This window comes from Eurypyga helias, unplaced genomic scaffold, assembly GCF_000690775.1.
Source record: "Eurypyga helias isolate BGI_N326 unplaced genomic scaffold, ASM69077v1 scaffold2862, whole genome shotgun sequence".
NCBI classification, from domain to species: Eukaryota; Metazoa; Chordata; class Aves; order Eurypygiformes; family Eurypygidae; genus Eurypyga; species Eurypyga helias.
The window spans coordinates 21,217-48,430 of NW_010236410.1; the positions used below are offsets into that span (position 1 = coordinate 21,217).

At 37.4% G+C, this 27,214-nt stretch overlaps 1 protein-coding gene across 1 annotated transcript in view; it reads left to right on the forward strand.

Annotated features, from left to right (window-relative positions):
- The window catches only part of MDFIC (MyoD family inhibitor domain containing), a 46,573-nt gene extending 21,000 nt beyond the window's left edge, over nucleotides 1-25,573 (forward strand). The window contains exons 3-4 of the mRNA XM_010147050.1: nucleotides 12,975-13,250; nucleotides 25,310-25,573. Coding sequence (XP_010145352.1) covers nucleotides 12,975-13,250; nucleotides 25,310-25,557 — 524 coding nt within the window. The 3' untranslated portion in view covers nucleotides 25,558-25,573. The remainder of the gene's footprint in view (nucleotides 1-12,974; nucleotides 13,251-25,309) is intronic.
- The last annotated feature ends 1,641 nt before the right edge of the window (nucleotides 25,574-27,214 follow it).

A 27,214-nucleotide genomic window follows, 5' to 3' on the forward strand; every position in this document is an offset into this window, starting at 1 on the left:
GTTTTGACCATTTGTGTATTACAGAGCATCTGCTACTCTAGCTCTCTGGGAAGAACAGTCTAATGGAGAGACCTCATCTGCTGTGCTATGCTTTCTCCATGAACAACAGAAAATAACCTGCCAAAAGCTTTCTTTTGTTATGATGTCTGCATCCACACCAGAGATTCTGCTGGGATAGCTGGAATAGGGCAAGAATTTTAGGTCTCATTATCAATATTTCATTGGATATTTGTGGAACAGGTCCTTGTGGAAAAGGAGAGAAGACTTGTTTGATAGCACAGGGAAGGTTCCCGTAGAATAATCCCCTTTGGTCTCAAAATTTAAACTCAGAGTTAGAAATCTGTTTCACAATGACAAGAAAATAAAGGATATGGATTAGAGATATGGCAGAAAGAGAAGTGGTGGCTATCATGGTGGAATCAAAGTTGGAAGAGTGATGAAGGTTTGTTCCCATTCCTAATAAATTGTTCTGCATCCTATTTCCCATATTTATTTTATAAAGTAAAACGAGAGAGAAAATACTGACCCATCCCTATTATAGTTACTGTCTCTAAGCCATTTTTCTCTTTTCTGTTTGCATAATTTTCTCTAGTCCCTCTTTTACCTATCTTTGTTGTTTGTTTGAACAGTCCTTTTTCATGTTTTCTCACTTCTTTCTCTATTACAGCTGCATATCTGTAAGCAATGACAGGAAGGTTGTGCTCAGAGGCTGACTGGAAATGGTTTTAAAGTGCTTGAATATAAAGGCCTCTTCACTGCAGCTTCTGTGTGTTAACATCAACATTTAAACTATTTTGCAAGTAGCAATGAACCTTCTTATTAGAATGAGTATTTTGACTATTAGAGAATTAACAATAAATTAAACATTATGAAAAGAACCTGTGCATTCAGAGAAAGAAAACCCAAAACAACTGTTTAATGAAAATCATGCTATGAAAATCTCAGCTTCTGGAGTCATGTCATTATGTGAGATTTAAATTTTCATAAAATAAACAAAAAATTAACCAGCTCTTAGACAGTAGCTACTGACAAAAGCTGAAAGTTAAAGGCTTAAAACTGTGAATGCCAATAAAATGGATGTATTGAAAAATAAAATACTGATGATTTTTGAGTAGTTTGGCTTGGCAGTACCGCAGAGTACAGAAACAAGGAATTTTGTCTAAATTAGCATAGCACTAATTCAGTATGAGGTGGTAGGGAGATGTTCTCATTGTGAGATAATTCCAGCAGCCTAAGCAAAAACCAATAATATATAGCTAGTTATGGTGAAGAGTAAAGAAGAGGGTGCTGGAATTAACTCCAAGTGGCAGGGCTATGGCAGCAGTGCAAGTAAAATGGCAGATGGCATGAAACTTCGGAGTGGATAAGGATGTATCAGAAACAGTGCAGTTCTGCCCTTTTGGCACTTGTTTGAATGGTTTCCTAAGAGTTTTTTTGTTTGGGGTCAAGAAATGGAAGAAGGGAGGCTGAAATGTTTCCCAAGTATAGAACAGCTGCAAAGCACAAAGGGATAGAGGCAGCAGTTTGGCTCACCCATCACCAGCCTGGTCAAGCTGCTGTTGCTAGTGATGACATTAATGCTCTTATGGGGCTGAAGGCAGCGAAGGAGCAAAGGAAGGTCATTTGCGTGTAGTGTAGTTGCTGTCTTTGCCAGGAGACAGGGGTTGCCACTGCACTTCAGATCTTTTTGGGTAAGAGAAGCTTTGCTGCATCAGCTATGACTTTCTAAAGCTCTTGAATTGTAAAAGGACAAAAAAGAAAAAAATAGTAAATGTAAATTCTAATGCTTACAGTTAAAATGCTGTTTCTTTTCTGTGAAATCCTTCAGCTTATTTGCAAAACCTTGTAACAAAATGGTTTTAGGTGTAAAACTGGGCAGCTTTCAGTATTGTGAATAACATTGGCTTAGCAGAGATTTCACTGCTGTATCTGCAGTCCGTTTTAAAATAAGTAATTGTGATCAGTGTACAAAAGAATTTTCTTTTTCTCTGCAAATAAAGGGAAGTATGTCTTCTAAATAAGACAAAACAAAAGATTTTCAGAAAAAAGATCCTTATTGCAAGAAGCACTGATTCAGAGCATGGACGTCATCTAAATTTAAATGCTACTTAGAAGTATTTTTGAACAAAAGGTGAAATAAAAAAAATTCAGTGGGCCAAAGTATGTAGTCTGGTAAGTTGAAAGAAATATTTTTTATATTTTTAATAGAGAATGAAAATGATTCCATATGCAATGTTGAATGCTTTTAAACATGTTGACATAAGAATATTCCCTTTCTGTATGTTAGAGATAAACCCCAGCATTCTGCTGCTATTCAGTCAGTTCTGCAGTATAAGGACTTGCAGGTGCTACTGGTCTCTACTATATTGAAATTGTTTGGGCAGAACAATTTCATAGAGATTTATATCTTTTCATTAATAGAGAATCAGAATTTTAGCTCAGTTTTGGGATGAAAGAAAAAAAAGGTTTTACAGGTAATTTCATCTCATTAAGACAATTTGCCTGTTTCGTCAGATAATCTGGTGCTTTCTCTTTTGTGTTAACGCATTTGTTTCTCTGAATTTTTGTGCTTGTAGTTGTTGGTTACTGATGGGACACTATTTTTTTAGCAGGACAGATTTGTAACTGCATGGCTCAGATATCAGAGCTTTCTTCTGAATTGTTTGAGCAGCTTATGCTTTGCTTCCTTTCAGGAAACTAAATGCATCATTTTTAGAGGAAGTTCGGTCTTCACCCGATACGGTCAGCAATCTGACTTTTGCACTGCTCTGAGGGATGTATGGGGAGGCAGCAGGCAGTCTCATTTAGCATCTTTTTTTTTATATTGAATTCCGGTAATGGGGTCACGTATGAAAGCTTGGCCAGGATGGGTGGGTTTGGTCAGCTGAGTCAGAAAGAGGACTTCCTAGATCATTTTGGTAGAATACAGTAAATAAGGAGTAAGTAAAAAACATTTTCCTATGTGATAATTGTTGGTGACAATGATAACATGTTAAGCACATTCAGCTTTGGATTGAACGCACAAATCTCTTAGTTGATAAATTTTTATATTCTGAAATAGAACACTGCCTTTCCTTTCAGCATATGAAACTACTGGTTTAGTGCAGAACAAAGTTAAACTGCCTGCAGGGTGGGGAAGGGAAAAGGCAGTGAGCTCTGATGCACAGGCAGCCTTTAGTCTGTGGTTGCTTGCAGTTTTGAATCTAGGGAAGGAAAAAAAGACAATTTAGGTTTTTCGAGGGCTCTGGTAAGGGGACTTTTCAAGGTGTATTCTCAAGAATGTGATTTGTACAGCTTGCACAAAAACGTTTTGGGTGAGATTGTGCCATATCTCTTCAAGGCACACCAAAGCAGTTCAAAAACCAGCAAAAGAGCTGTCATTTCTGGGTGATCCTGATGCCAAGCTGGTGTATTAGTGGCATAAGGCAGCCCAAGAGCCAGCTTTGGTTACAGTAGCTGTGCTTGGACTTTCTGTGTGTGGCTCAAAATCTTTTGGTGACCTGGGGTCCTTGGAGTGCTTTGGGAGGGGGAAGCCCCACTCGTCCAGCCTATAGGCATAGCAGCCAGCTGGATTGGTGATGGAGGTCCTGCGCCCATCTCCTAGACCCTGCTTGCCATGAGGGAATTCCCGTAGCTGAAGGACACCCATAGCAGAGACTAACTCTTTTCAGTCTGTTTAATGTTGACTGTGCAGACACATGTTGCTTCTCTTTCTCCTCACACTTTGATTTTTCAGGATTGGGAAATAAATGGATACTTGCTGCGCTCTTTACTAAGTTTCCACATCTTTATTCTCCTACTGACAATCACTCTATTAACTATCTAGTCTGTAGTAATGACAAGCTGGATCATGAAGAGTTATTGTTGTGGCTCTCAAGTCCTCGCCCTGCTTTCTGACACAGAATTTCCATTTTCCATTATGCCGCTGTTGCTGAATGTGGGTGATTTTTGGTCTGGGCTCCAGGAGCCTCTCTGACCTCGAGCAAATGGGGAACTATTGCTTCAACACTAGATCACTGTATAAGTATAATGTGTTTATCTTAATTTTATTTAACTGCTTATCAACTAGCAATTTATCATTTAATTCTTTTCTTACTTGTAAAATTTGTAGCAAACACTTCAGTTCTGGTGAGATTTAACTTGTGATTTTTTTTTTCCTTGTTTTTTCCTCCCTACTCTTTTCTGCCCTCACAGACTGAAGTGGCTGAGCTCACTATGTGTTTTTCCCTTTCTGTCTCCTTCCCCTCCAGTGCTGTCGTCTTCTGGGTGGTTGCTATCTGCTCTTTTTTCTTTTGATGTTTTTGCCCTACAATTGTTTTAATAATGCAAAATCCCAAGTTTTAGCTTGTTCCTCATGGTTCCTGCCCATTTGCCTCTCCTGTTCCATTTTCCTTGCAGCTGTGCTTTCCCTCTTTCTTGCTTTGGTTTTCTGGTAATTGATATCAGCTGATGCCAAACTTAGCATCTCAGCTCTAGGTTGTGATAAAGAATAGCAAAGAGAGAATAAGTGCAGCAAAGGGATCAGAAACTTAGTTATCAATGTATGTATTAATATTTTGAACTGGTATTCTGTGTTTTCCTACTATCTTTTCACATTACCCTCTCTTTGTTGCTGTTGTTCTGATTTGACTCCTATTTTTTTATTTCTGCATCTTGTTAGTTTTGTTAATAGCATTAGGTATTAGAATTACAGAGATGACAAAAGACAGAGGAGTGAGAGCAGGACCTCAGATTCACACTTGAGGTGGAGTACTGTTTGGAGTCTTCTGAAATTCTGTCACTTATGCGAGTGAAGGACTAGAAATCAAGGGAGCAGTGAACATTGCTCATTCCAAGCATCTGCTTTCATGTTCTTTTTAAAACCAAGTACAGCCATTTTTTATGTATATTTGTATGAGTTTACAGAACACTGTAATCTTGTCATCTGAAAAATCAGTATATATGATCAGCAGAGAATAAACTGACCTTTGAGTATTTTCTCACTCAGAGGCAAATGGTGAACGGGCTAGGCTGCGAAGCTCCTTTGCCACACCATCCCATGTTCTTTCCTGTCTAGTTTGTCAGTGGTCCCTGGGGTTTTAAGGAAGGGAGTAAGAGATGCTGGAGCCAAACCTGTTTGTGCGCTTGCCCAGGTTAAGGCTGTAAATGACATTGAGGTTATCTCTCCTGTCTGGTACATCCTGCTGTGCTGCTTATGAGGCAATACCCAGCAAGGGATATCCTGTTGTTTGAAGCTCCCCTTTGATGTTTATTATTTGATTTGGGAACAAGTAACACAATGGTGAGGGGCATCAGAACTGTTTGAAATATTTGACTTAATGTCTTAAATTCCATGGGACCCCAGTGTGTCTTTACGCAGTGGTATAACCATATGTTGTGGTAGGTACTAATTGCATGACTGCTGTAATTGTCATGCCAGCAGCTTGGATTACCTTTTTTGCGTCTAGTGGTTAATTAACCTTCCTTTTAAAATCAGAGCTCCAGAAGCAAAGCATTCCATTCCTCAGTGAGATGGGTTTGTATTGGGTTTGAACCCTTTGTATCCTTTATAGTGTGGGGGACTGTCTTCATTTATTAAATTACTGATTATTTGTGTTGGAGAAATAGATCACTTTCAGCACTTTAGAAAGTATCAAAAAGCCTAATTCTCTGATTCTTAATGCATTTACTATTTTGTTCTCAAATACAATTTCTACAAGTCACTGTGCATTATAAAGCAAGATTTAACAACAGCAAAAAAAATCAAGTAGATTAAGATGCCTCTTAGATACCTACATAGAAAACATGCATAACTAGGTATTTCACCTTAAATCCAAAAATATCAGCTTCAATAGTAATTAATGAATGTGTAAAACACCATCAATATGCCTGTGGGATGTTGGAATGGTGACCATGACTTAACCTGCCATTGCACACATCTGTGCAATGGTTACCACTGCCTTAAGTAGTTGCAATGATATGAAACGTAAGAGCAAATATACTGCAATTCTTTTCCAGTCCTCTAGCAGAATGTATGAGGAGGAAGATGGGTAGATTAATGTTGCAAGTGAAAAGCTTGCAATAAAATGACCCACTTTTGAACACCCCTTTAAATAGAAATTTATTCCCAAGGTGTTGGATGACTGTTACCTATATTGTCCTTTTTTGTGTTTGGCTCTTTTCTTGGATTTTTCATGGCGAGCTACTGCTGTTTTTCTCAAGAAGTGAACAACTGTATGCTACAGTAAGAACTATATTCCAATTTATGTAGATGTGGCTTAACAATCATTGCATTATGTGAAACATCTTTATTTCTAATGATACTGTGATCTAGCAAGAATTTTCAAGTCATCAGCAAAGTTTGTCATAGATGCCAGTATTTGCAGTCTCACAAAAACCGTTGCTAATGATAGCAAGATGTGTGTATGATAAAAAAAGAGAATTTACTGATAATCTGATGGTAATTCGAAGATAAAAGGATATTTGGACTTTGAGATAATTGCTAAAATATAGGTAATTGAAAATGTTAAGGATTTACTCAGTTCAGCAATGATTAAAAATTTCCCGTTGCCATCACTAAAAAAACAGCAGGTGTTTCTTCATTTTGCAAAAACACGTCAGGAAAGACGATTTGTAAATAGAGAAATTCACTCCACATTTTCAGTGGGAATGCCTATCAACTTTGTAAACCTCTGGCTACCAGCCCTTTTCATGCTTCCCTGTGGTAACTGCTTCTTTCTGGGTATGTCAAAGACATCTCTATACAATTCCTGCAACCCTTCAAACACTGTGTAAGGTCCTGCAGTGCCTTCCTTTGGAAGCACTGCAGGTGTCTTTGCACAGATTTAAGAGTACTCGTGGCACCTTCTCATTCACTTGTGTCGCCTTCTCAGGCCATAAACACACATGCACACATTTGCTGTTCTCGTCAACCCTTCACTGACTGAGCTGATGGGATAAAAGGTCTTTTCCCTTTGTCCCCTGCCAGCCCCATTTCTGTTATACCTGGTGTTCCATGGATGTGTTCTCAGACGTATTTTAACAAAAAGTGTTCTCAGTGTGGGTCCTGTAAAACTCGTACCAGCAATTTTACTACAATATTTTCATTACAAAGGACATCCTGTTTCATAATAATATATTGTATTCATTTTGAAGATGTCCTTATGTCTTACAAGAAGCAATTCTAAAAAGGTGGTTGATGCTGTTAGTTGGTACTTTGTTTTCCTTGTAAAGTCAGCATGGTATAAAAAATTCAGTGTAAAAAATTGATTTTAAAAGATAGATTGTACCTTGATGGTACCTTGTTATTTAGTTAATGTATGCCTTCTGTGATATGGAAGCTGCAGTATATGCTATTTATGTCCTAGAAAATATTCAAAAATAATTGCTGACAAAAGCCACTTCACAGGTTGACTCAGAGGTACATCTTGTAATCTGAATGTTAATATTCTGGAAAGCTAGGCAGAGAAAACTATTGATGTAGTTTGAAGATCCGTGTAGAGACTAGTCAGGATTTTAGTTAAGGTGGGGAGGGAGAGTGATTTGATATTTGAGTTCTCCCAGCTTCACTGAAATTTTATGCTTATTGAGAATATGAATGCATACAGTTTGTAATATTTTTGAAAAGGTAAGATTTTTTGCTAGTCAGTTGGAAATGTTGCCTTTTATATCTCAAGAATTTATGTCTTTTCCAGAAGCAGTTTGGAATTACCTTAGTTTTACTCTAGAATCCAGGCAGTCTCTGGTTTTACTGTGTAATCCATGACTATCTGTCACTTGCTTTATTTTTTCCCTCAAGCTTAGGTCTGTGTTAAGAAGAAGTACTGATAAAAAACAGAGGACTGATTCTTACCTCCCTTGCATGTGATCTCTTCCATTTGATTCATACAGAGGGAGTAGGAGCAGCTACCGCTGAGAGCAGTTTCTCCAGCTCAAATTACGATGTAGATCTTGGCTTTCAACATTAATTGACCCAAGCAGGATCTCTGTTTCCTGAAAAGAGCTCATCTTGTTATGGTTGTAACTGTTTTGGGAGGCAGAGAAGTGTTGATATTTTCACATGAAATGATACTTTGTAATCTCTCTATTTGAAAATACAAAAGGTTACATTGTATTTAAACCCAGGAGTTGTGTATTTCAGTCCTCCCTAGTCCACCTGCAAAAATACTGCTTCTGTGGCCTGATCTAATGTCACAAACTATTGTGTCATAGATGAATTAAAACAGGGTTCTTATCTCTCTGGGTATGCAGTTGGATGACTCAGGCTGTAAACTAGGACGTACTTTTTCCATCAGTGGCATTGGTTAGCCTAGCAAACTCCATGGGCATCTGTATCAGCTGCCTTGGAATTGCTTTTGATGTGATTAGGCTATAAATTAGCTGTCTTAATTCTTCTTTCCATCCTGATGTTTTCTTTTGATTCATTTAGACTTCAAGGAGTCTCTATTCCATGTGTGTTTGTTGTTGTGTTTTGTCTAAAATCCCTAATGATAGCTTAGACTGTCCTCTTTCGGTTGAGTTTCCCTGTGTTGACATGCATTTTTCTGTGCATATTCATTTAAACTGTGCTAAGGATTTTGCAGTCTGAATGAGAATGTGCATAGTTACTTAAAAACCACCAAAACTATAGTAAATGTTTAGTACTCAGATATTTATTCACCAGATAGTAACCTCACAATTAAATTATTATGTAAAGTCAGTTAAATAACAGCAGAAGTTACTGTATTAAGGCCCACTTTGCAAGGAAACCAATGACAAGTAAGCAGTGAAACACACTAATAGATTATATGCTATAGCAATATATTGCCTTTTTATTGCTTTTCCACAGGCAGCAGATTCATGTATAGTTATAACTAGTGACATTATCTGCTAGTTTTCTATCAAAAAAGATTCAGTCTATTGAATCATTAATCCAATATTTATCATTCTTATTGAAAATCCACTAGTGTTAGTACTGGGTAAAATATTGACTTAAATCTACTGGTTTTGCTAAAGATTAAAACCATATTAACCTAAAAAGCACAGTATTTCTTAGGACATTTAAAACTATTCATTGTGGATGTTTGAAATGACAATATTTCTATGTTGTGTGAGGAATGATTTTTTTTTTTTAAATCTTTAACATATAGTAAAGGGACCACTGCCATCCTGATTTGAAGATGCTGAATGTTCATCCAACTCATATTTGAAATTTTGATGTGTATTGCATTAGTTACTGCATATCAAGAATAAAATTTTTGCTCATACATAGAGTGTAAAATGGGATCTTTTGTAGCAGCACACGGCCTGTTTAGAATGATATAACAGGCGCTGAATGTTCACATATCAAACAAAATGCCATCTTTCTGTAGAAAAGAGGTGTCAAAAAGTTTCTTTGTACCTTTAACGCATGTGATTATGTAGTACAAAATGCAGAGTTTGTAAAATTTCTTGAATATACAGGCAAAAAATGAATAATTCAAAACAACTCATAAGTTCTACATTCTATTGTATCTTTTATAACGCAGGCAGAAGATAGCATTGTGTTCCCAGTAGAGCTGAATTTGCACAAGTTACACCTCTGAAAATGCCAGATGGTCTATGGTCTACTTTTGAGAGCTGTCACATATGTAAAGATTTGAAAAAAGAAAGACAGCTGAATGAGAGCAGTGGATCATTAAAGAGAGAGTGAGAGTCCCTGGGTATCACTGTGTTTTAAGAAGCATGGTGTCGTTCCCCATATTACACCTTTTTTTTTTTTTTAAGATATACACAACCTTTAAAAATAAGGTAAAAATATTTCTGTTTTAAACTGAGTGGTTGTGGCTTAATCTTGGAACTGTCAATTGCTTTTGTTCTTTATGCTAGAATGCGGTCATATGGTTCCTAATTGGTTTCAAGTGTGTTTTAACCATAAGATTCAAATCTCCCCAGTGCAAAATTATCAATAAAGTTAAAATAAATTTAAATTGAGATAACTAATCCATTTGGGGTTTTATTCCATTTTGATTTGACCTGTGTATCACATGTGAATACTGTAAAGCCAGTCAGCTAAAAAGTTGTATGTTAATGCTAAAAGACAGAAGTAAGAGTACTTTGGGAAAAGGATTATTTCATACAAAATTAAAATAAAAAAAAACCCAAAACACCACCAAGAAACTCCCCAAACCCTTAGTAAAAATAATAATAAAAGCAAAACCACATAATTCTCTACATTCCCCAAGACTTCCCATTCACCCACAGTTTGACAGAAACATGCTTAATTTTGAAGATTGAATTTTGGATAATTTGTCAAGCTATTATTGTAGCAAAGCACCAAAAATATGCAAACGATTGTAAGCTGCCACCATCAATTTACCTGTCTTGGAAAAGGTTATAACTATCAGGTTTAGAAACTTGCTGTCCAGACATACAGTATGTTTAGTATAGTCTATTGCTTTTATTTATTGGGTTAACCTTTCTCCAGTAATTCTAGGTTATTGGTTCAGCTGCACCACTCCTCACACTGCACTGCCTATGCTTCCCAACTGTGGAAACATAGTTACACGGAACACGAAAAACACTGTTCCTTAATAGGACAATTTACGTTTGAGTGGCATAATGGAAATAAAGCCGTGAGGATTAAAATTGTTTAATTTTAGAGTGTAAAATTTTGATTTCTGATGTTCCAAAGATTTTATTTTTGACTATGGTTAGGTCTACATTGTTGGGGTTTTTTTTAAATGGAAGGAATACCTTTTGATTTTTAACAAAATTAGTTTTGCACAGATGGTAGCATATTTTTAACAAATCCTATTCACATAGGAGAAAAATCCCTAAAATTTTGTTTCAGGACCTTTACAAAAGACTGGAAATGCTAACAGAGTCTATACTACAAATAGAATCCCAGAGTGAAGAAAATACCTTGCTTGTGGTTCTGTTCAAAGGTTTTGCAAGCACTGATGCAGAATTGAAAGGAGAAGCAGTTTCAGTATTGCCAATGAAAAACTTCTTGGGCAACAGTTAGTTGTTCAAGTCTTGTATCGCATTGTGCTCCTGCCCTGTTGGCTTCAGGTTTGTGAGCAGTTACTGCCAGCAATGGAAGGGAATGATCTTTGTCTTCCCTGCAATGTCTTTGGGGAGGCTAAAGCATAAATGTTTCCCCCAGCCTTCCCTTTCTTTCCTGCAACATAAAATTATTGCTTTTGTAAAGCAGGTTCAATCAGGGTTACTCTGACCTAGATAGATGTGGGTAGTCTAGGGTATAATCTTAAAATCTTAGCTGCTGTGAGTAAAAAAATCAAATGGCAAAAAAAAAAAAAAAAGAACCAGTTCTTAGTTAAACTATTATGAAAAGTAACTCTTTTTGCCTGTGAACATGTTAAAGTTTAAGACTTATCTGAAGTGTAATCTGGACAAGTTTATGATAGTTGGAGGAAGCAATCTGAGAATGGTATCAGTGCCCTTGATAAAAGGGAAGCATTGCAGGTTTGTTCAGCTAATTCAGAACTGAGAGTTTTTTTTAGAGACCATGTTGGTCTGTGTGTCCCAGTAGTATTTGCCCAAAAGTTTGGTCACTTGCACCTGAGGTGATCAGTGGAAGTGCTTCTATTAAAGGAAGATAACTGAGTATACATGTTGTTATCTTGGACACCCTGTAATCTACATATGAGGAAATACATACTGTGACATCATCTGAAAATGAACATGAATCATCTGAAAAGAGAGCAACCTGCAGCACCATGTCATCTCTCTTCAGCTGAGTGTTCAGTAGAATCTGGGCTTTTCCTTTACATTAGACTTATAAATAGTTGAAGATGGACTGCTTGAAAACCTCTTTGAGTCCAAGCATGGTACTGTAGTGTTTTGATCAGGAGAAGTGATTGGGCTGATGCTTTTTGATTATGAAATCTTTTTGTGTTGCTATGTGTATAGTTTATATAGTTTTTGAATGAAGTCTGTGGGTTTTTTTCTATATAAGAATCTTAAATTGTAAACTACTTCTTTTCTTACAATGCTTTACATTAAAAAAATCCTGCATATTTTCTTTAGATACAGACTTTAAATACATAGACAAATTATATTCCATGTCATTAAAAGTATGCTCCTTTATGATACAGTATGGTACAGTAGCTCAAGAGACAATGGTCAAGTTCTGTGCCCTCTCATTAGAATGAGTTTATTACATGCACTCTTAGAGTCTTAACCAGTCCACTGCAGATTCCTGCCTTGACAGGTTTTGTGTTTTTCCCCTTTGACCATTTCAGTTTGTTGCCATTAAAGCCCTAACTGGCCCATTACAGCCATTTTGACAAGTGTGATTCTGAACTGAGAAATATGGGCTCTGGCTTACCACAGCTGTGCAGTGTTTGCATATTCCTTCTGGTTACGGGGTCACCTCCTCCACAAAACCAGATTTTGATTAGTTTTACACTTAGCAATCCACAATCTTTATGAATTTAAGCTCAAACTGTTGTTAGTTACCTAGATATTCCTTTTCTTCTCTAATATACTGGTCTGTGGTAGCTCGTTGTCAAGGACCCCTTACCTTGTCACTCCAGTTATTTTCTGAAGACTGACAGGTTGGCCAACCTGCAACTTCACTTCTGTTACTGCAGTTGGTATCTTCTCTCCCATACCTTTTTGTCTCCTGTTGCATTTCCCCCATTCTTCATTTGTCTCCCTTAATCCAAGTTTATCACAGTTTTGCTACTTTTTCTCTCATTTCTGACTTTTTCCATATTCAAATTGCTTGCCTTTTTCTCACTATCTAATTCACAGAGCAACCTTACCATGCAGTGACAAAGCAGGAATCTAGGCCTCATACAGACATAAAGTGCTTTCTGAATATCTAATAATTATTTTTAATCAATTGATTTTTTTTTTTTGGTTTCTTTTTTTGATAGGGTAGGTAATGTTAACTTTTCAGTCTATTCTTTCGTCAATAAGAGGAATGAAAGTTGCCTTCTCAGTCTGGCCTAAAGTATTCGGTTATCAAATTACACTTTATATTAACCCTTTATTTCTTTTATTTTAAGCACAACCTCAACGTTTGCCTCAGCCAAATGCTTCAGCACTGGAAAGGAGTGAGGAAGAAAGTGGCAAAATCCAAAATGGCCACGTGGGTCTGAGTAATGGAAGTGGAATTCACAACGGGGTCAAGCATGCACCTGCAGAAAACAGAAAATTTTCGGCGCCTGTTTCAGAAAAAATGCACAGAAAAATTCAGTCCACCTTGTCTGTCAACAGCAACAGCAGCAAGAAGAGTAAAATAAGCTCTGCTTTTTCTCAGAAGCCAGGTACTTCACCTGAAGGTAAGCAGAAATTCTTATTAAAAAAACCCCAAATTGAATACAGACCAGCCAAACCCTATTCTCACTAATAATTACACAATCAACTGAAAATAATTGAAGAGCATGACTCATGCTCCAGAAGCAAATAGAAATCATTATGATAAAACACAAGTTACTTCCCCAAAGGAAAATATTAAGTATTTGAAGGAAATTGAAGCAATGGGAGATTTCTTGCTTTCAAACATTTGGTCAACATAGTCTGATAATATTTTAGTCTCTCTAGTTAGTATCCTGAACTGATAGGAACTTCTGTCAACATTTTCACATATACACCAGAAAAAAATGTTAAAGTGCTAGTTCAAAGCGTAGTAAATATTTAAATCCAGTAATAGCAAGATCCATGAGCGTAGAGTTTACCTTTAAAAATGTTCTGCTAGCAAATATTCTGACTAGCTGTGAGGTCTAAAATTTGGACCTGTCCTTCAGTGTTTAATGTGCCTTATGCTGTATTTGGTCTGTAAATAATTTGCATGAAAAAGCTTTGTACTCCATATGTACAGCTTACATAAACAAAAGTAAATAATTTCCCTTACGTTTTAGCTCTGTGTGTGTGTTCGTTTGTGTGTGATTGTTTGTGTGTTTTCACTGCTTGCAATTAATCTAATGGTCCAAGAGTATTGAGCTTCTCCTCAATCCACTGCCTTTCCATTAGCACTGATATACTGGATGGGCTTTGCTCCTGCCCATTACAAGAAGGGTGCAGAGGCTATGAATTTTTTTGGTTTGATGCAGGCATAGCTGCGACTGGTTAAAAAAAACTCTGGAGACACAGATTCTCAGAGAAATGGGAAATGGTACTGTTCAGTAAAATGGGGAGGATTCTCAGCCTAGATGAAAGAAAGAGGGATCAGAAAGACTGCACATAGTGGCCTGAATGAAGCCTACTGATGTCACTGGAGTGACTTCTCTTGACTTCAACTACTTCAATCAAATCTACTGAGTGAATCTGTGTAGTATTATCATGAACAGCTTCTCTCAGACTGTGCCGTGGGCTGGTCCTCCTTGCTTGTGGTTTGTTTTTCGATCTTCAAGAACCTACTATTCTTTTTCTGTTGTAATTCAGTCCTCTAACATTTCTTTCCAAAACTAGAAACTTCATACATGCTATATTACCCTTATATCTTTCTGTTATGAGAAATCCAGTTCACCCTCCAGTCCAATATTTTTCTTATATATCAAAAAAATGTAAGTCAAGCAGCCTAGATGTGTTGGATGACTGGCACAAAGTGCAGGACTCTGAATTTAGGAAATTCAACCTCTGAAAAAGAAATTATAAAGTCCTAAAGAGATAGTGCCTGCCCTGTTCTTGCCCTTACACAATTATTTATGGCAATCGCTTCCTTTTTTCTTTTAAAATTACATTGAAATGAATACAGAGAGTGGGGGTATTGTTTGTTTTTTATAACCTTGGCAATGATTATGTCAAATTACTGAATGATTAGGAGGAAATTAATGATACCTGCAGAAATAGCTGCAGACTCTAAAGTCTGATTTTAGTATCCAACACAAGCCTTCTGACAGTTTCTTCAGCTTTTCAGTAATTTACCCTGTATGAAGGAATTACAGGCTATATGTGGTATTCTTATTAAGTTGTTACCTTGCAGGAAGTATCAATCTATACATAAATTGTTCTATCATCCATATTTTTTTGGTGAGATGCATAATCAGAGGCTCTGGCAATGGTCAATTGAAATATCTAAAATAACACAAAGAAAAGATCACTGTTTAAAGAAAAATGGTTTATCCGTAACTCAAATTATTGTGTTCATGAATTTAAGAAATTTGAGTCCCTCATGACTACTTCTGGAAGGCCACACTTAAAGTCTTGATATAATTAGCCAGGTTATTTGCTCAGAGGAGTTTCATTGTATTTAAACCATCAATAGATAAATACATCTAACTATACAAAAACACAGGAGTACACTAGTAGATCCTGTGACTGAGGATTGCATAGACACTCTTCCAAAATTATATACATAAATTAATTTGAACCTAATTTTTACAGCTTCTTCGTATTATGAATCATACTTTTGTAGGCAAAGAGGTATTTTTGTGAGCAGTTGTCTCTTCTGATCCAATGACATTTCTGTTGAAATTATTGAAAAGGTTTACAGGAAGATGGAAGAGATAGGAGACTATTGGAAATTACTTGCAACATTGCTTAACTACTTGGCTTTGCTTTAACTTAAGTGAAAAAAAGTGGCCAGAGAAAAGAAATAGAATATGTCCTTAGAAGGAAGAAAAATGAAAATTCTGGTCATCAAGATGAGTTTAGGCTATAGAAAAGAGAAAATATTTTTTCACTTTTTCTTAGTCCCTCCCAAATATGCATTCTTGTTTCTTCTGAAAAGACAAGATGTGAATATTTCTGGACCACCACATCTATTTGTAATGCAAAATAAGTCCACATCTGGGAGTTATTTTGCTCTAGAACATCTTATTTATTGAGAGAACAGAAAACCTGGTAGTGATTGAAGCAGGGTAGAATCAAGAAACATCCAGGCTTGTCACCCATGCTGCAGAGAGGCGTATTTGGGCTTATGCTTATCTAAAAGGTTCGCAAGCGCAGCATGTTGTGCCATGTACTGCAGGCTTCAGTATATACACCAGAAAGCTAGATGAAGTCCAGTGTTGTTTTACCCAGGATATCACTTCTTCCCATGAAGAAGGTCAGTACTGCTCTTGTTGTTCTCTAAAGTACTAGACAGCCCTAATGCAAGCTATAAAGTCCCCCTTCCCAGCAAAGTCCCCCCACACACAGTTAACAACTCTTTCATTCATTGTTCCAGCTGCAAACTCCACCTGCGCTGTAGGTCACATGTTGTGAGCTTTTGGAGTTGATGTTGCGTTGAAGTGCTTAAAATGTAACAGACATTTTGGTAGCATTAGTAGAAAAGCTTTAAAATCTGCCTTTTTAAATGAACCTGTAGTGTATGGAGTCGTGTCAGCATTCCCGAATATGCTGTTTAGAAACACTTCCACATCTAGTGAAGCTTAGAAGGGTGTGAGTGCACTCACCATCTCTGCTTTTCCTCTGCATCTATTATTAATCCTCATTGTCCCTGAAGAAATCTTACTCAGCTCCATAACTCACACTACAAAAAAACAAAGGAATTATGAATTAATAGGAATGTCTCTCTTAAAAAGCAGTTTTTAAATACTGTTTCAGTTCTAAAGATATTTCAAAGAGACTGAATAGGTTTCAGTGCATATTGGGAATAAAGGATATTTTTTTATTCAAAGATATTTTAATAATATTTTAAATTGTTGATGTCAGAGGTGTCACAGTGCTTCCAAAACTCTGGTCAGTAGATCACTAGCAAAGGGAAATGTCACTCTCTTGCACCTGTTATGTGTAGTGTGGAGAAACACCTTGGAAACCTAAAAAAGCAATCTTAAATGAGTAGAAAGAAGGCAGTCTAGCTGCTGTGTTTGGAAGCAGCGGTATCTGTCCAGAGCAACTTAAAGAGCTGAGGAGGTCTAAAGGAGACAGCTGAACAGTAAATCAAGATGTTAGAAAATGAAGAAACCTGTAGCTGAATACATACATATGTGTATTACTTACCTTCCCTTACACTGATAATGACATATTCAGAGTTGGAGGATGAAAAGGAAGAAGAAACTGGTCAGTGGAAGGGATGGAAGAGGAATTTAATCACAGAGGTGGAGGGGGCAAAATGAAGTAGGTACTAATTATTTTGTAAAAACCAAACCAAGTTTTCCTCCAAAATCTTATGAAGCTTGATGTTATGCATTTTTTCAAATCAAAGCAATTGTTTATTCATAAAAAGTTAATGATGGAGAGAGGTAATACAGGTTTTAATTCAGTTTTGAAATGGAGCTCTCACTTCTGGTCAAGTTACTGTGACCTCACAAGTTACTAACATTGTGGGTAGTTCCCACAACTCCAGTAATGTGATGATTTGGGTTTAGGGTGATACTTTGCATATTCAAAAGGATGACAGCATACAAAATTACTGTGTTCATCTGGAAATGGTAGCTTGTTAAACTAGGGATATGCACCAAGGGAGGTTTAGATTGGATATTAGAAATAATTTTTTCACTGGAAGGGTTATCAGGCATTGGAACGGGCTGCCCAGGCAGGTGGCTGAGTTGCCATCCCTGGAGGGATTTAAGAGACGTGTGGACAAGGGGCTTAGGGACGTGGTTTAGTGGTGGCCTTAGCAGTGTTAGGTTAATGGCTGGACCTGATGATCTCAGAGGTCTTTTCCAGCTGAAAAGATTCTATGAAATTATGGTGAGCAGGTCATGATCCTGACTCCTGTATGTAGAGTGAGATCTTAGTTTATTCCTTCTCAGGTTTTCTAAACCAGAGAAGGACTAAGAGGCATCTTCTTTCCATGGATTTTTTTCAAGATAGGTCTTTGGAAGCATAATAAGGCTAGATGCAGGAGTGAAGTAGATAAAGAAAGCCTGCAGCATGAGGGTGAGGCTCGGGGGAAGGACAGGCAACATGGGCTTGCCGTCACATTTAAGTAACCACTTGTGCTTTTCCAGGAACAAGGCCTGAGGCAACCTTCCTCAACCTTCTGGACTGTGTGTCTTGTGCTACTGAGCTTAGACATGTGGTGAATAATCTCACCCAATGTGTGGGTTTGTTTTTTTTAGATCTAATGTTTAAAATTCAGCATCTCAGGATGCATTTGAATGAGACTCTCTTCCCCCTTCTTTTTAGTATAATGCAACTTCATCTGTTGTAGATGTTGAATCCAAGCATGGGGTTGGTGGGCACTATTTAACTCACGCTGCTGACTACATTAATTTATTACAGTATCCCAGGTGATATTGATGGCTTAACTGAAGACAAAGCAAGTCCACCAAATAGCCTTTGTGCTAAGCCAGGGTCTTAAGAACTACTGGGTGCATACACATGGAGAGTAGCGAGCAGTTCTCTTAGCAGGGTATCAGACCTCTGTTTGAAGTAGGAGCATCTTACTGCGGTTTATGTAACTTTGTATAAACTGAAAAATAGTTTTAAGTCATATTTACTTTTCTTTTGGGCATATAATTTTGAATAGGATTTTTTTTTTCCTCTTGAGTGCCACAAGAGCAGCAGTAAGTTTTCTTTTATATACTGTCTGTCATTGGATTGATATTATTTACAGAAATTTGGTATGAGTGTGCATTATACCATGAATAGTGGTAACACTGCAGAAATACCTGCTGTGTCTCTCTCTGTCTCTCTCTCTTTTTTTAAACATACATACACTTCTGAAATCCATCCCATAGCATTAAGTAGCCTTTAAGCAGCTACTTAATATCCTGCAAATCTCTCTACTTGCGACAAAATTTACATGTTGCTGTCATCATCTAGTTCCAGCACCCCTGCCATGGGCAGGGACACCTTCCAGTAGGCCAGGTTGATCAAAGCCTCATCCAACCTGGTCTCATTTTACTCCTGAGTTTGTAACTGTATCGAGACTTTAGAATATAAACTTTGATGAAAGTTTCCATGTGTTTCACAGTGCAATTTGCCTGCTGCGGCGGCATTTTAAATGTCTTGATCAATAGAGATGACCCTTTTCAATTTTAAAAAGCTGAAATATCACATGTATTGTGATTTGTAACTGCATTTTCACCCATCTAAAGAAATGTAGCACTGTTATCTAGGGATAACTATACTCCACATGATAGTTCAGTTTGTTCTTTCGACGTTTCTTATTTTCCCTTGAGAACTTTCCTGGGTGCAGGGAATTTTCTGGAAGGGGATGGGTAGCAGAGGCTGCACACCAACGCCGTATGTTGTAGGAAAGGTGGTGTGACGGCATGCGTTCTGCTGATCAGTAAGTTTATATCCCACCTCTGTGTGGTGTACACTTTTTAGCAAGTTGTGCTGAGGTGGTTGCTCTTCGCTTGCCGTGCCGCTCTGGCCGTGGGCTTTCTCTGCTGCCGGCACCGCGTGTTCATCCCCGGCGCTGCTGGCTCTGCACTGCTGGCTGGCGGGACGCCTGTAGCACCTGCTGGGGCTTCTGTTCAGGGCTCTGCGGGGGCCCGGAGTAAACCCCTGCTGAGGACCTCAGCTGCCACTTTGATTGCGGTTTTGCCCTTTTTGATTCTCGCTGTGAGACAGCAGAGTGCCTGGAGATTTGTTTTGAGTTGTCTGAACTCAGCGAATATAGTTAGTAAGAAGCTGGCCAAGGTCACCATCCTGTAAGTGAGCTTATTTACCATTGCAGACATGAAACCCTTTTATCATATGTGACCTGCCTGCTCGCTATGAAAGCTTATTGGGTCAGTCTGTGACAGGTTAGTGTCAAACATTACAAAAGCAGCAGAGATGAGCCCGCGCGTGTGTTTCTATACATTTTTCAGTTTAACTTCTGCATCCCTTGTACAGTTTCTATGGTCGATAGTTCTCTGAAAAGTCTCTTTCTTAAGCAGAGCTGCATTTTTTCGTAAAAATGAGGAGGAGGTGATAAAAGGGAAGCTGAAATAAAAGAAATGTCTATTTCAGTATTTAAAAAGAATTGGATATAAGGGTAATATCTGTATGCAAAAATTTTAGAAACAAAAAGTGGTGTGCACATGCAAATGTTTAAAGATATGGACAAAAATTAAAGTTGTTTTGTTATTGATACTGTTTCTTTTCCTTAAATGAGCATAGCTGTTACAACTGGGATAAGGTATAGAGTGGGGCCCTCTGGGCTTTGAATAACAGTGTGTAAATAGTTTTAAGGGTTTTTAGGCTATTTCTTGTCTGGATATTGTCTGAGGTAACATTTATAACCCAGTTAAAGTACATGTTACAGGTTCTGTATACACTCTTTGATTAAGTCAGCACAAAGTAGCTGGATGTGTGTGTATGATATAAACAGCAAAAAATTGGATGAGTTGGTTTGGTTTCTATTTGTCTTGGCATTGTTTAACAGTTTTTATCAAGTTCCCTAACAAATCTGTAACTTTTGGAGATGTGCCAAAGGGCTAAGGAAACAGCTTTACTTACATTGGTATTTAAAAATACTGCATGGGATGACCCTTTTAACTTCAGGTCTAACTTTCATCCCAGGCAAAATGAAAGCATAATTGAAGATAAGCTTGAGTGTCTGAAAGCTCCTCTTTTTTTCCCCAACTGCACATTGGGCAGTGATAGTATATTTTATTAAACCACAGACCAAGCCTATCATAATTTTTGCCATTCATCATAGCTTATGGGAGCTTGGGTCAGAGTCAACAATGTGATCATGTGTTATGATGAAATTATAAATGCATTTGATAAAGGAACTAAATATACTGCTTTGGGTTGCTTGTGTGTTTTGTGGTGCATTTGGCTTTTTTTTAATTTTTAAATAAAACATAGCTCTGTACAGTGTTTGACACCCTACATCCTCACTTTTGGAAAGTGCCGATCTGTTCTGTAGCATTTCTGCATTAATTAAAGTGTAATAGAAGAAATGAAAAGCAATGGAAATTTAGACTGGTGTGGTGTAGTGTGGAATTTTTTAAGGGAAAGCTTATCTTCGTTAATGGTGGGCTAACGTAATAAGACAGAGTGATTTCTTCTTTCACTGTGAAAGTATTTAATGAGAACTTCAATCCCAAGAAACTTGGGAGTTAAGTGTTATCAACAGTGCTGTATTGAGAACATCAGGGCAGATGGAATTTGGTCCTTGGTAAAGGGCCACCTCTAATCCTTAATTGCATTAGTATATTGAATGGGAAAAAAAGAATGATAAAATATCTAATTGTCAAACAACAACAAAAAATTAAGTAAAGGAATAGATCTTTTTAAGCTAGCTTCTCTTTACAGTAATACAGTGTCATAACTGATATTGCTATATCACTTCTTTATCAGAAGAGTCAAAAATACATTCAAAATTTTCAGAAAACATGTTGTCAGATATTAAGATCATCAAATTTACCTTTTTTTTCCAAATTCTTCCCAAATATATGAATTAAGTTTCGTTACAGTTCAATTAATGTGTTCCACTACTCACTCATCTGCAAAGAGTATTAGGATTGTGGTGTGGTAATGTCAAAGAGCAGAAATTAATATAGTCTTTATTCTTAAAATGTTAGAGTAGTTTTGAAATTTAAAATAATCTGTAATTTAAAATAGTCTCTTTGGTCTTGGAAGCAGCAAAGAATTGTTAGGGAATTTTGTGCAAGCAATGAAATATATTTTAGTGGTCTCCAACATGGTAATGAAAAACCTGAGATCATCTCTTTTGGATTGAGTCTTAAATAGCATCTTCTTGATGGCTGGATTCCACTGATCATGACACCCTGCAACAGCAATGAAGGGAAGTGGGTTTTAGCTGTAAAAATTTTTTTCTATGGAACTGACAGGTTGCTGTAGGTATATGGGTACTAGAGAAGGATGTGTGAGTTTTGTGTAGCACGTGGTTTTGTTATTATTACAAAAAAACACGCTGTGATTGTATCTTTTCCTCATGATTACATCTGTAGATAAGAAACCATGAAGTAGCAGTCATATATGAAAGAAATTATTCTTCCACCCATTTTATCTGAATGTGTTACAGACCTTTAGAATCATGATTCTGAATTCAGCAAGTTAGGTAGGGCTAGGTAAGAGAATGCTTTGTCATGTGTTAAATAATTGCTACCTGGATAGCTATTAAAAGTCAATAACATGAAGAATATAAAAACATGATCATTTCAGATTTGTCCTTGAAACGTGGATCAAAGTTTATGTTCATTGTACAAATGAGTCATTCCAAGAATAAAGAGAGCAGTAAAAGGTATCTCTAGTTTATGTTAAGTGTTTGTGTAGGTTAAGTAAAATTATTATATAAGTATTTTCTGAGTGGAAAATGAGTTTTGCAGTCTGTGGAGAAGGAAATAAAAATAAACAGTAGGTAAATAAATCCTTTTGGAGTTTCAGTCAGTGAAGAAGAGATTGAAAAAAAAACCCCTCCACTGAGTTCCCACCCTAGCACTAATGGCCGAAATTTCTTCCTGTGTCTTGGACCATTTTTGATGTCTTTTACCTATGAAATACCTTTATTTAAATCAAAACAGCCTCTCCTTGTAAGTATAGATTTAGTGGGGTTTTTTAGATGAGGAGGGAAAAGTTCTTTTGTGATCCAGAAGTGGTTTCTGAGTGCAGTCTCTTGTTTAACCTATGAACTCTGTCTCTTGCTCGTCTGTAAATATTTATATTATCATTCTGTAAATGTGTATTTCTCTGCCTGCAATTTTACACATTCCTGCATGAAACAGAAAAGATTTATTTGAGCATCTTCTTTTCAATACTGATACATATAAAATTTTATTAGTGTTTTGTTGAAGAAGACTTGTAGAAGAAAATTTGTTGTGATATTAGCTTCTTTCAGCTGTGTTTTAAAGATGCAACATAGTAAAAACCTCAATTCCTCAAATATGAAGGTTTCTTAGCTACAACTCTTGGCTTCTTTATCTTTTTCCTTCATATTAAAAGAAAATCTGAAAGGAGATTGTACCTGAACAAATTTAACACCATCTCCATGACAACCAGCTAATTAATCACTATTGGTCTGGCTTTGGTCCTCTTCAGTGAACTGATACTCCCCAGCTTTATTTCACATATCTTCTGGGTTTTCTATGAAGGTCATTTATTTAGCGACACTGTTTCTTCAGGAAAAGCAGCCTTTTAGTACAAGCAACAGCATTCCTTAAAACCACCTTAATCTTACTTGTGGTTTCCTCTCAGTTTTAATTCCTGCACAGTAGTAAGGAGTTTTTGAGGTTGTTTTTATTTCCTGTGTGCTTTTCCTAACATTTCCTTTTTTCCTATGGAGCATAAGTGCTCATTATGTATGTTACGTCTGTGTCCACATTGCAGTACAGGTATTCCCAAGCTAAGTTTGGATCTAAGTAGTGTAGCAAGTAGGAGAAATCAGTCCTCAGCAGTGTGATGTTTAGTGTGAGCTAAGAGCTCAGGTGGTTACTTTGCTTCTTGGGACAGATTCTGCGAGTCTGAGCCTCCGTTGCTGCATTGCTGTAAGCATTCAGGCTTGCTTGTGTAAAGTCATCTCAACACTGGCCTGCACTCAAAGTTTCTGCAATGTTAGAGGTACTTTGAATCAGTCAAGATGCTTGCCATGGTCACTGCATCGTTTTTAACATTACAAATATGTTTAGGAGGCCTGGTAATTGTATTACTGTTTGAGGTAATTGCAAGCTTTCCCCTGTGATAACAGTCTGCAGCCTGCGAACTGTAAGAACATAACATCTGTAGATTGGTGAGGCCAAATGCCCGTAAAGCTCAATATCCTGTCTTTCCTACCAGCCTCATAGCAGATATGAGGGAAAGGGAAAGGATGAGATGGTGCAGGATACTTTCCCCAGAACATTTTCCTAGTCTTCAACTGTCTGTGGCTGGAGGAATTCAAGGCTTGCAAGCAAAAAAAAAAAAAAAAAACGAATGAAAGCTGAGACTAGGACAATAATTCTCTCTCCTGAACTTTTCTTGTATTCTGAAGTTTTCATTTTCTTTCTGGATGACTGTTCACTGCCTCTTACAAACTAAATATGCTTTATACATGTTTTGTGCTTACTATGAGAGGAGAGTGAAAAACAATTGAGTTTATCTGGCCAAGAAGGCCAATGGCATCCTGGGATGCATTAAGAAGAGTGTGGCCAGCAGGTTGAGGGAAGTTATCCCCCCCTTCTACTCTGTGCTGCTGAGGCCTCACCTGGAGTACTGTGTCCAGTTCTGGGCTCCCCAGTTCAAGAAGGACAAGGAACTACTAGAAAAGGCCCAGCGCAGGAGCACTAAGATGATGAAGGGCCTGGAGCACCTTCCATATGAGGAAAGGCTGAGTGAGAGAGCTGGGTCTGTTTGGCTTGGAGAAGAGGAGGCTGAGGGAGGATCTTATCAATGCTTATCAATATTTAAAGGGTGGGGGTCCGGAAGATGGGCCCCGGGTCTATCAATGCTTATCAATATTTAAAGGGTGGGTGTCAGGAAGATGGGCCCAGGCTCTTCTCAGTGGTGTCCAGTGACAGGACTAGGGGCAATGGCCATAAACTGGAAAACAGAAGGTTCAACCTGAACATGAGGAAACACTTCTTCACTGTGAGGGTGACAGAGCACTGGCACAGGCTGCCCAGAGAGGTGGTGGAGTCTCCTTCTCTGGAGACTTTCAAAAGCCGCCTGGACTTGTTCCTGTGTGACCTGCTCTAGGTGATCCTGCTCTGTCAGAGAGGGTTGGACTAGATGATCTCTAGAGGTTCCTTCCAACCCCTACCATACTCTGAGTCCCTCATTCCTACAATCTCCTTTTCACTGACACATTAAGTTCCAATTTTTGTGTTTTCCTGTAATGTCTCATGGATGTATTAATTCTTTAAAGTTCTTCCATATATTTACTCTTCGGGTGCCATATTTTTGCAAGAGAAAATCTTATCGTCAAGAGATCTGTGTAGAAGAGATTTTGACCGGATGTTTTATTTATTGTTGGAAGTAAAGAAATACATATAACATGCTGTTATGCTGGTTTTGTGGTGTGCGTAAAATAATAAAGCAGAAGTCTTGTGGCAACTCCCTTATTTTTTTTCATAATTTGCAAGCCATCAAAACAGGCTTGGAAGGGCAAGGTGCAGTGGGAGAGGCTGGAAATAGTTTTAGATAGTTTCCTTCATAAGATTTTTTTTTTTTTTTTTAAATCACTTTGTGGGCCTACTGAAAGAAGTTACAACTGAAGGTGAAAGACAAGGATATTTTACATAATAAATGACTGGAGAAATGGATCTAAGTGGATGTTTAGTACTTGGGATTTGCATGAAGTGAAGTGGGAGAAAGAAACTTGCACCAAACTCAGTAGTGAATTGGAGACAAGTTAGGATGCCAGAATGACCTTGAAGATGGGAAACATGTTCTTTGTGGTGTTAGTTTATGTCTGTTCTGAATCATTGTGTTTCAGCTACTTATTTGACATTGTGATATATCTGAATTTAGAATAACATATTCATGATTTCTTCTTTTTTCTTTCCTTTTCTGTTTGCTTTTTGTTTTGTTTGTCCATGCATGACCTGCTACTGAACTGGTACGTATGAAGATTGCTGTGTTCACTGTATCCTGGCTTGCTTGTTCTGTGAATTTCTCACCCTCTGTAACATTGTTCTGGGACAAGCATCCTGTGGCATCTGCACATCGGAGGCCTGCTGTTGTTGCTGTGGGGACGAGATGGGGGATGACTGTAACTGCCCGTGCGATATGGACTGTGGCATAATGGACGCATGTTGTGAATCTTCAGATTGCTTGGAGATCTGCATGGAATGCTGTGGGATCTGCTTCCCATCATGAAGTACTTATCCCTTTTTATTTTATTCCCTATAAAACTGGAGAGCTTTTCTTTAAATACATTTGAAGAAAGACAAGGTAAGATTTTCACACAACCAACTGGTATTGCACTGTTAATTCCCAATATATACATAATTTTTTAAAAAGCAATTCTCAAATCTGTATTCTGACACAAATTTTATAGTTTTATATGCGAAATTAAAGCTACATTCCAGCTTCCTTTTGGATTTGCAAATGGAAGACTTTATTGAAATGGAATTATAGGCCTGATACCTCAGGCTGTACGAGGGCAAAATGCCATTTGAGTTAAATGACAGGTTTTGGTCAGAGAAGAGGCTACAGGGCAAAGCCCTAAGTATTTGCCTTTACCTACTTAATGTTTAAATGCTTGAATGCCTCCATACATAACGTGTCTTTATAGGCATTCTGAAAAGGAAAATGTCTTTATTTCAGTTTCTTGGGGCTGAAAGCAACTTTGGTCTATTATTTTAAACTTGATTCAAAGTCAGCATCAGGAGTCTACTGTTGATTTTGCTACAGTGGTCACACTGACAATATTTCTTTTGGTTTGAATATCTCACTGGTTTGAGAGAGATTCCTGGTATTATCTGTTGTCAATATTGATACTGCAGGAGGTTTGGCAAACAAAAGTCAATGTAAGTTTTGCTATGGACTACACCAAGATTTCGTTGTTATCAATCAAGACATAATAGAGAACTTTTGTTTTACTTCAGTACTAATCTTACTTGAAATGCTTCTTTTTAGAAAGAGACTTTGGAAATCTGTGTAGACATGAAATATATCCTTAGACTAACAGACTAACTAATAGACTAATAAATCTTCAAAATTTGGCTATAAAAGGAAATTATCAGAACTCAAGAGTCTAAATCTGTACATTAGTGGTCCTGTCAGTGTTTGTAGCTTTACAGCCCATATCATGTAATTTGGTATTTATTTCTTCACAGTGTGAGAAGGGTCCACAGAGCATGGCAGAATTTAAACAGTACAAAGACCAAGTTAAAACTGATTTGATCAACAAATTCTGTCATTGAATGCAAGAAGTAAATACAGAAATGTTTATTCTCAGATACATTTTAAGTGTTATTTTTAAATGACTGTGTAAAAATGGACATTTAAAAATGCATGATAGCCTTTAAAAATAAAAGGAATGTGATTTAAATTGTTTAAAAAATGTAGTTAGGATCTAGTGGGCAACTTCTCTTACACTGTTAAGGTTTTCTGAGAAGTACTCTTTGTCATTGTACCTGTGAGATGAAATTGGTCTGACACATAAAGATGTTTGTGGTATTCTCAGATTTAGGGAATAATGGTACCCATTTTCTTTACTATTTGCTAGTTTCTCTCCTCCATGTCTGTAGCTCATTAACTTTTCTCTGTAAACCACCCACACATCTCACATACCTAAACTTTCCTATCTACACTTCAAATTTCCCATTTGTAGGTGGTTGGATCTCATAAATTTAGGCCTTGTTACAGGAGTCGTGGATAGCCAATAGCATATTTCTGTTGAGTGAATTGACCGTAAACGTCTGTTTCCGCTGTAGTGAATTCAGTTTATGCAAATGTGACAAGCTAAAGATCACAGGAGTGTGAAGCTAAGTCAACAAAGGGTCTGATATTAACCAAAGCTTCTCCCTGT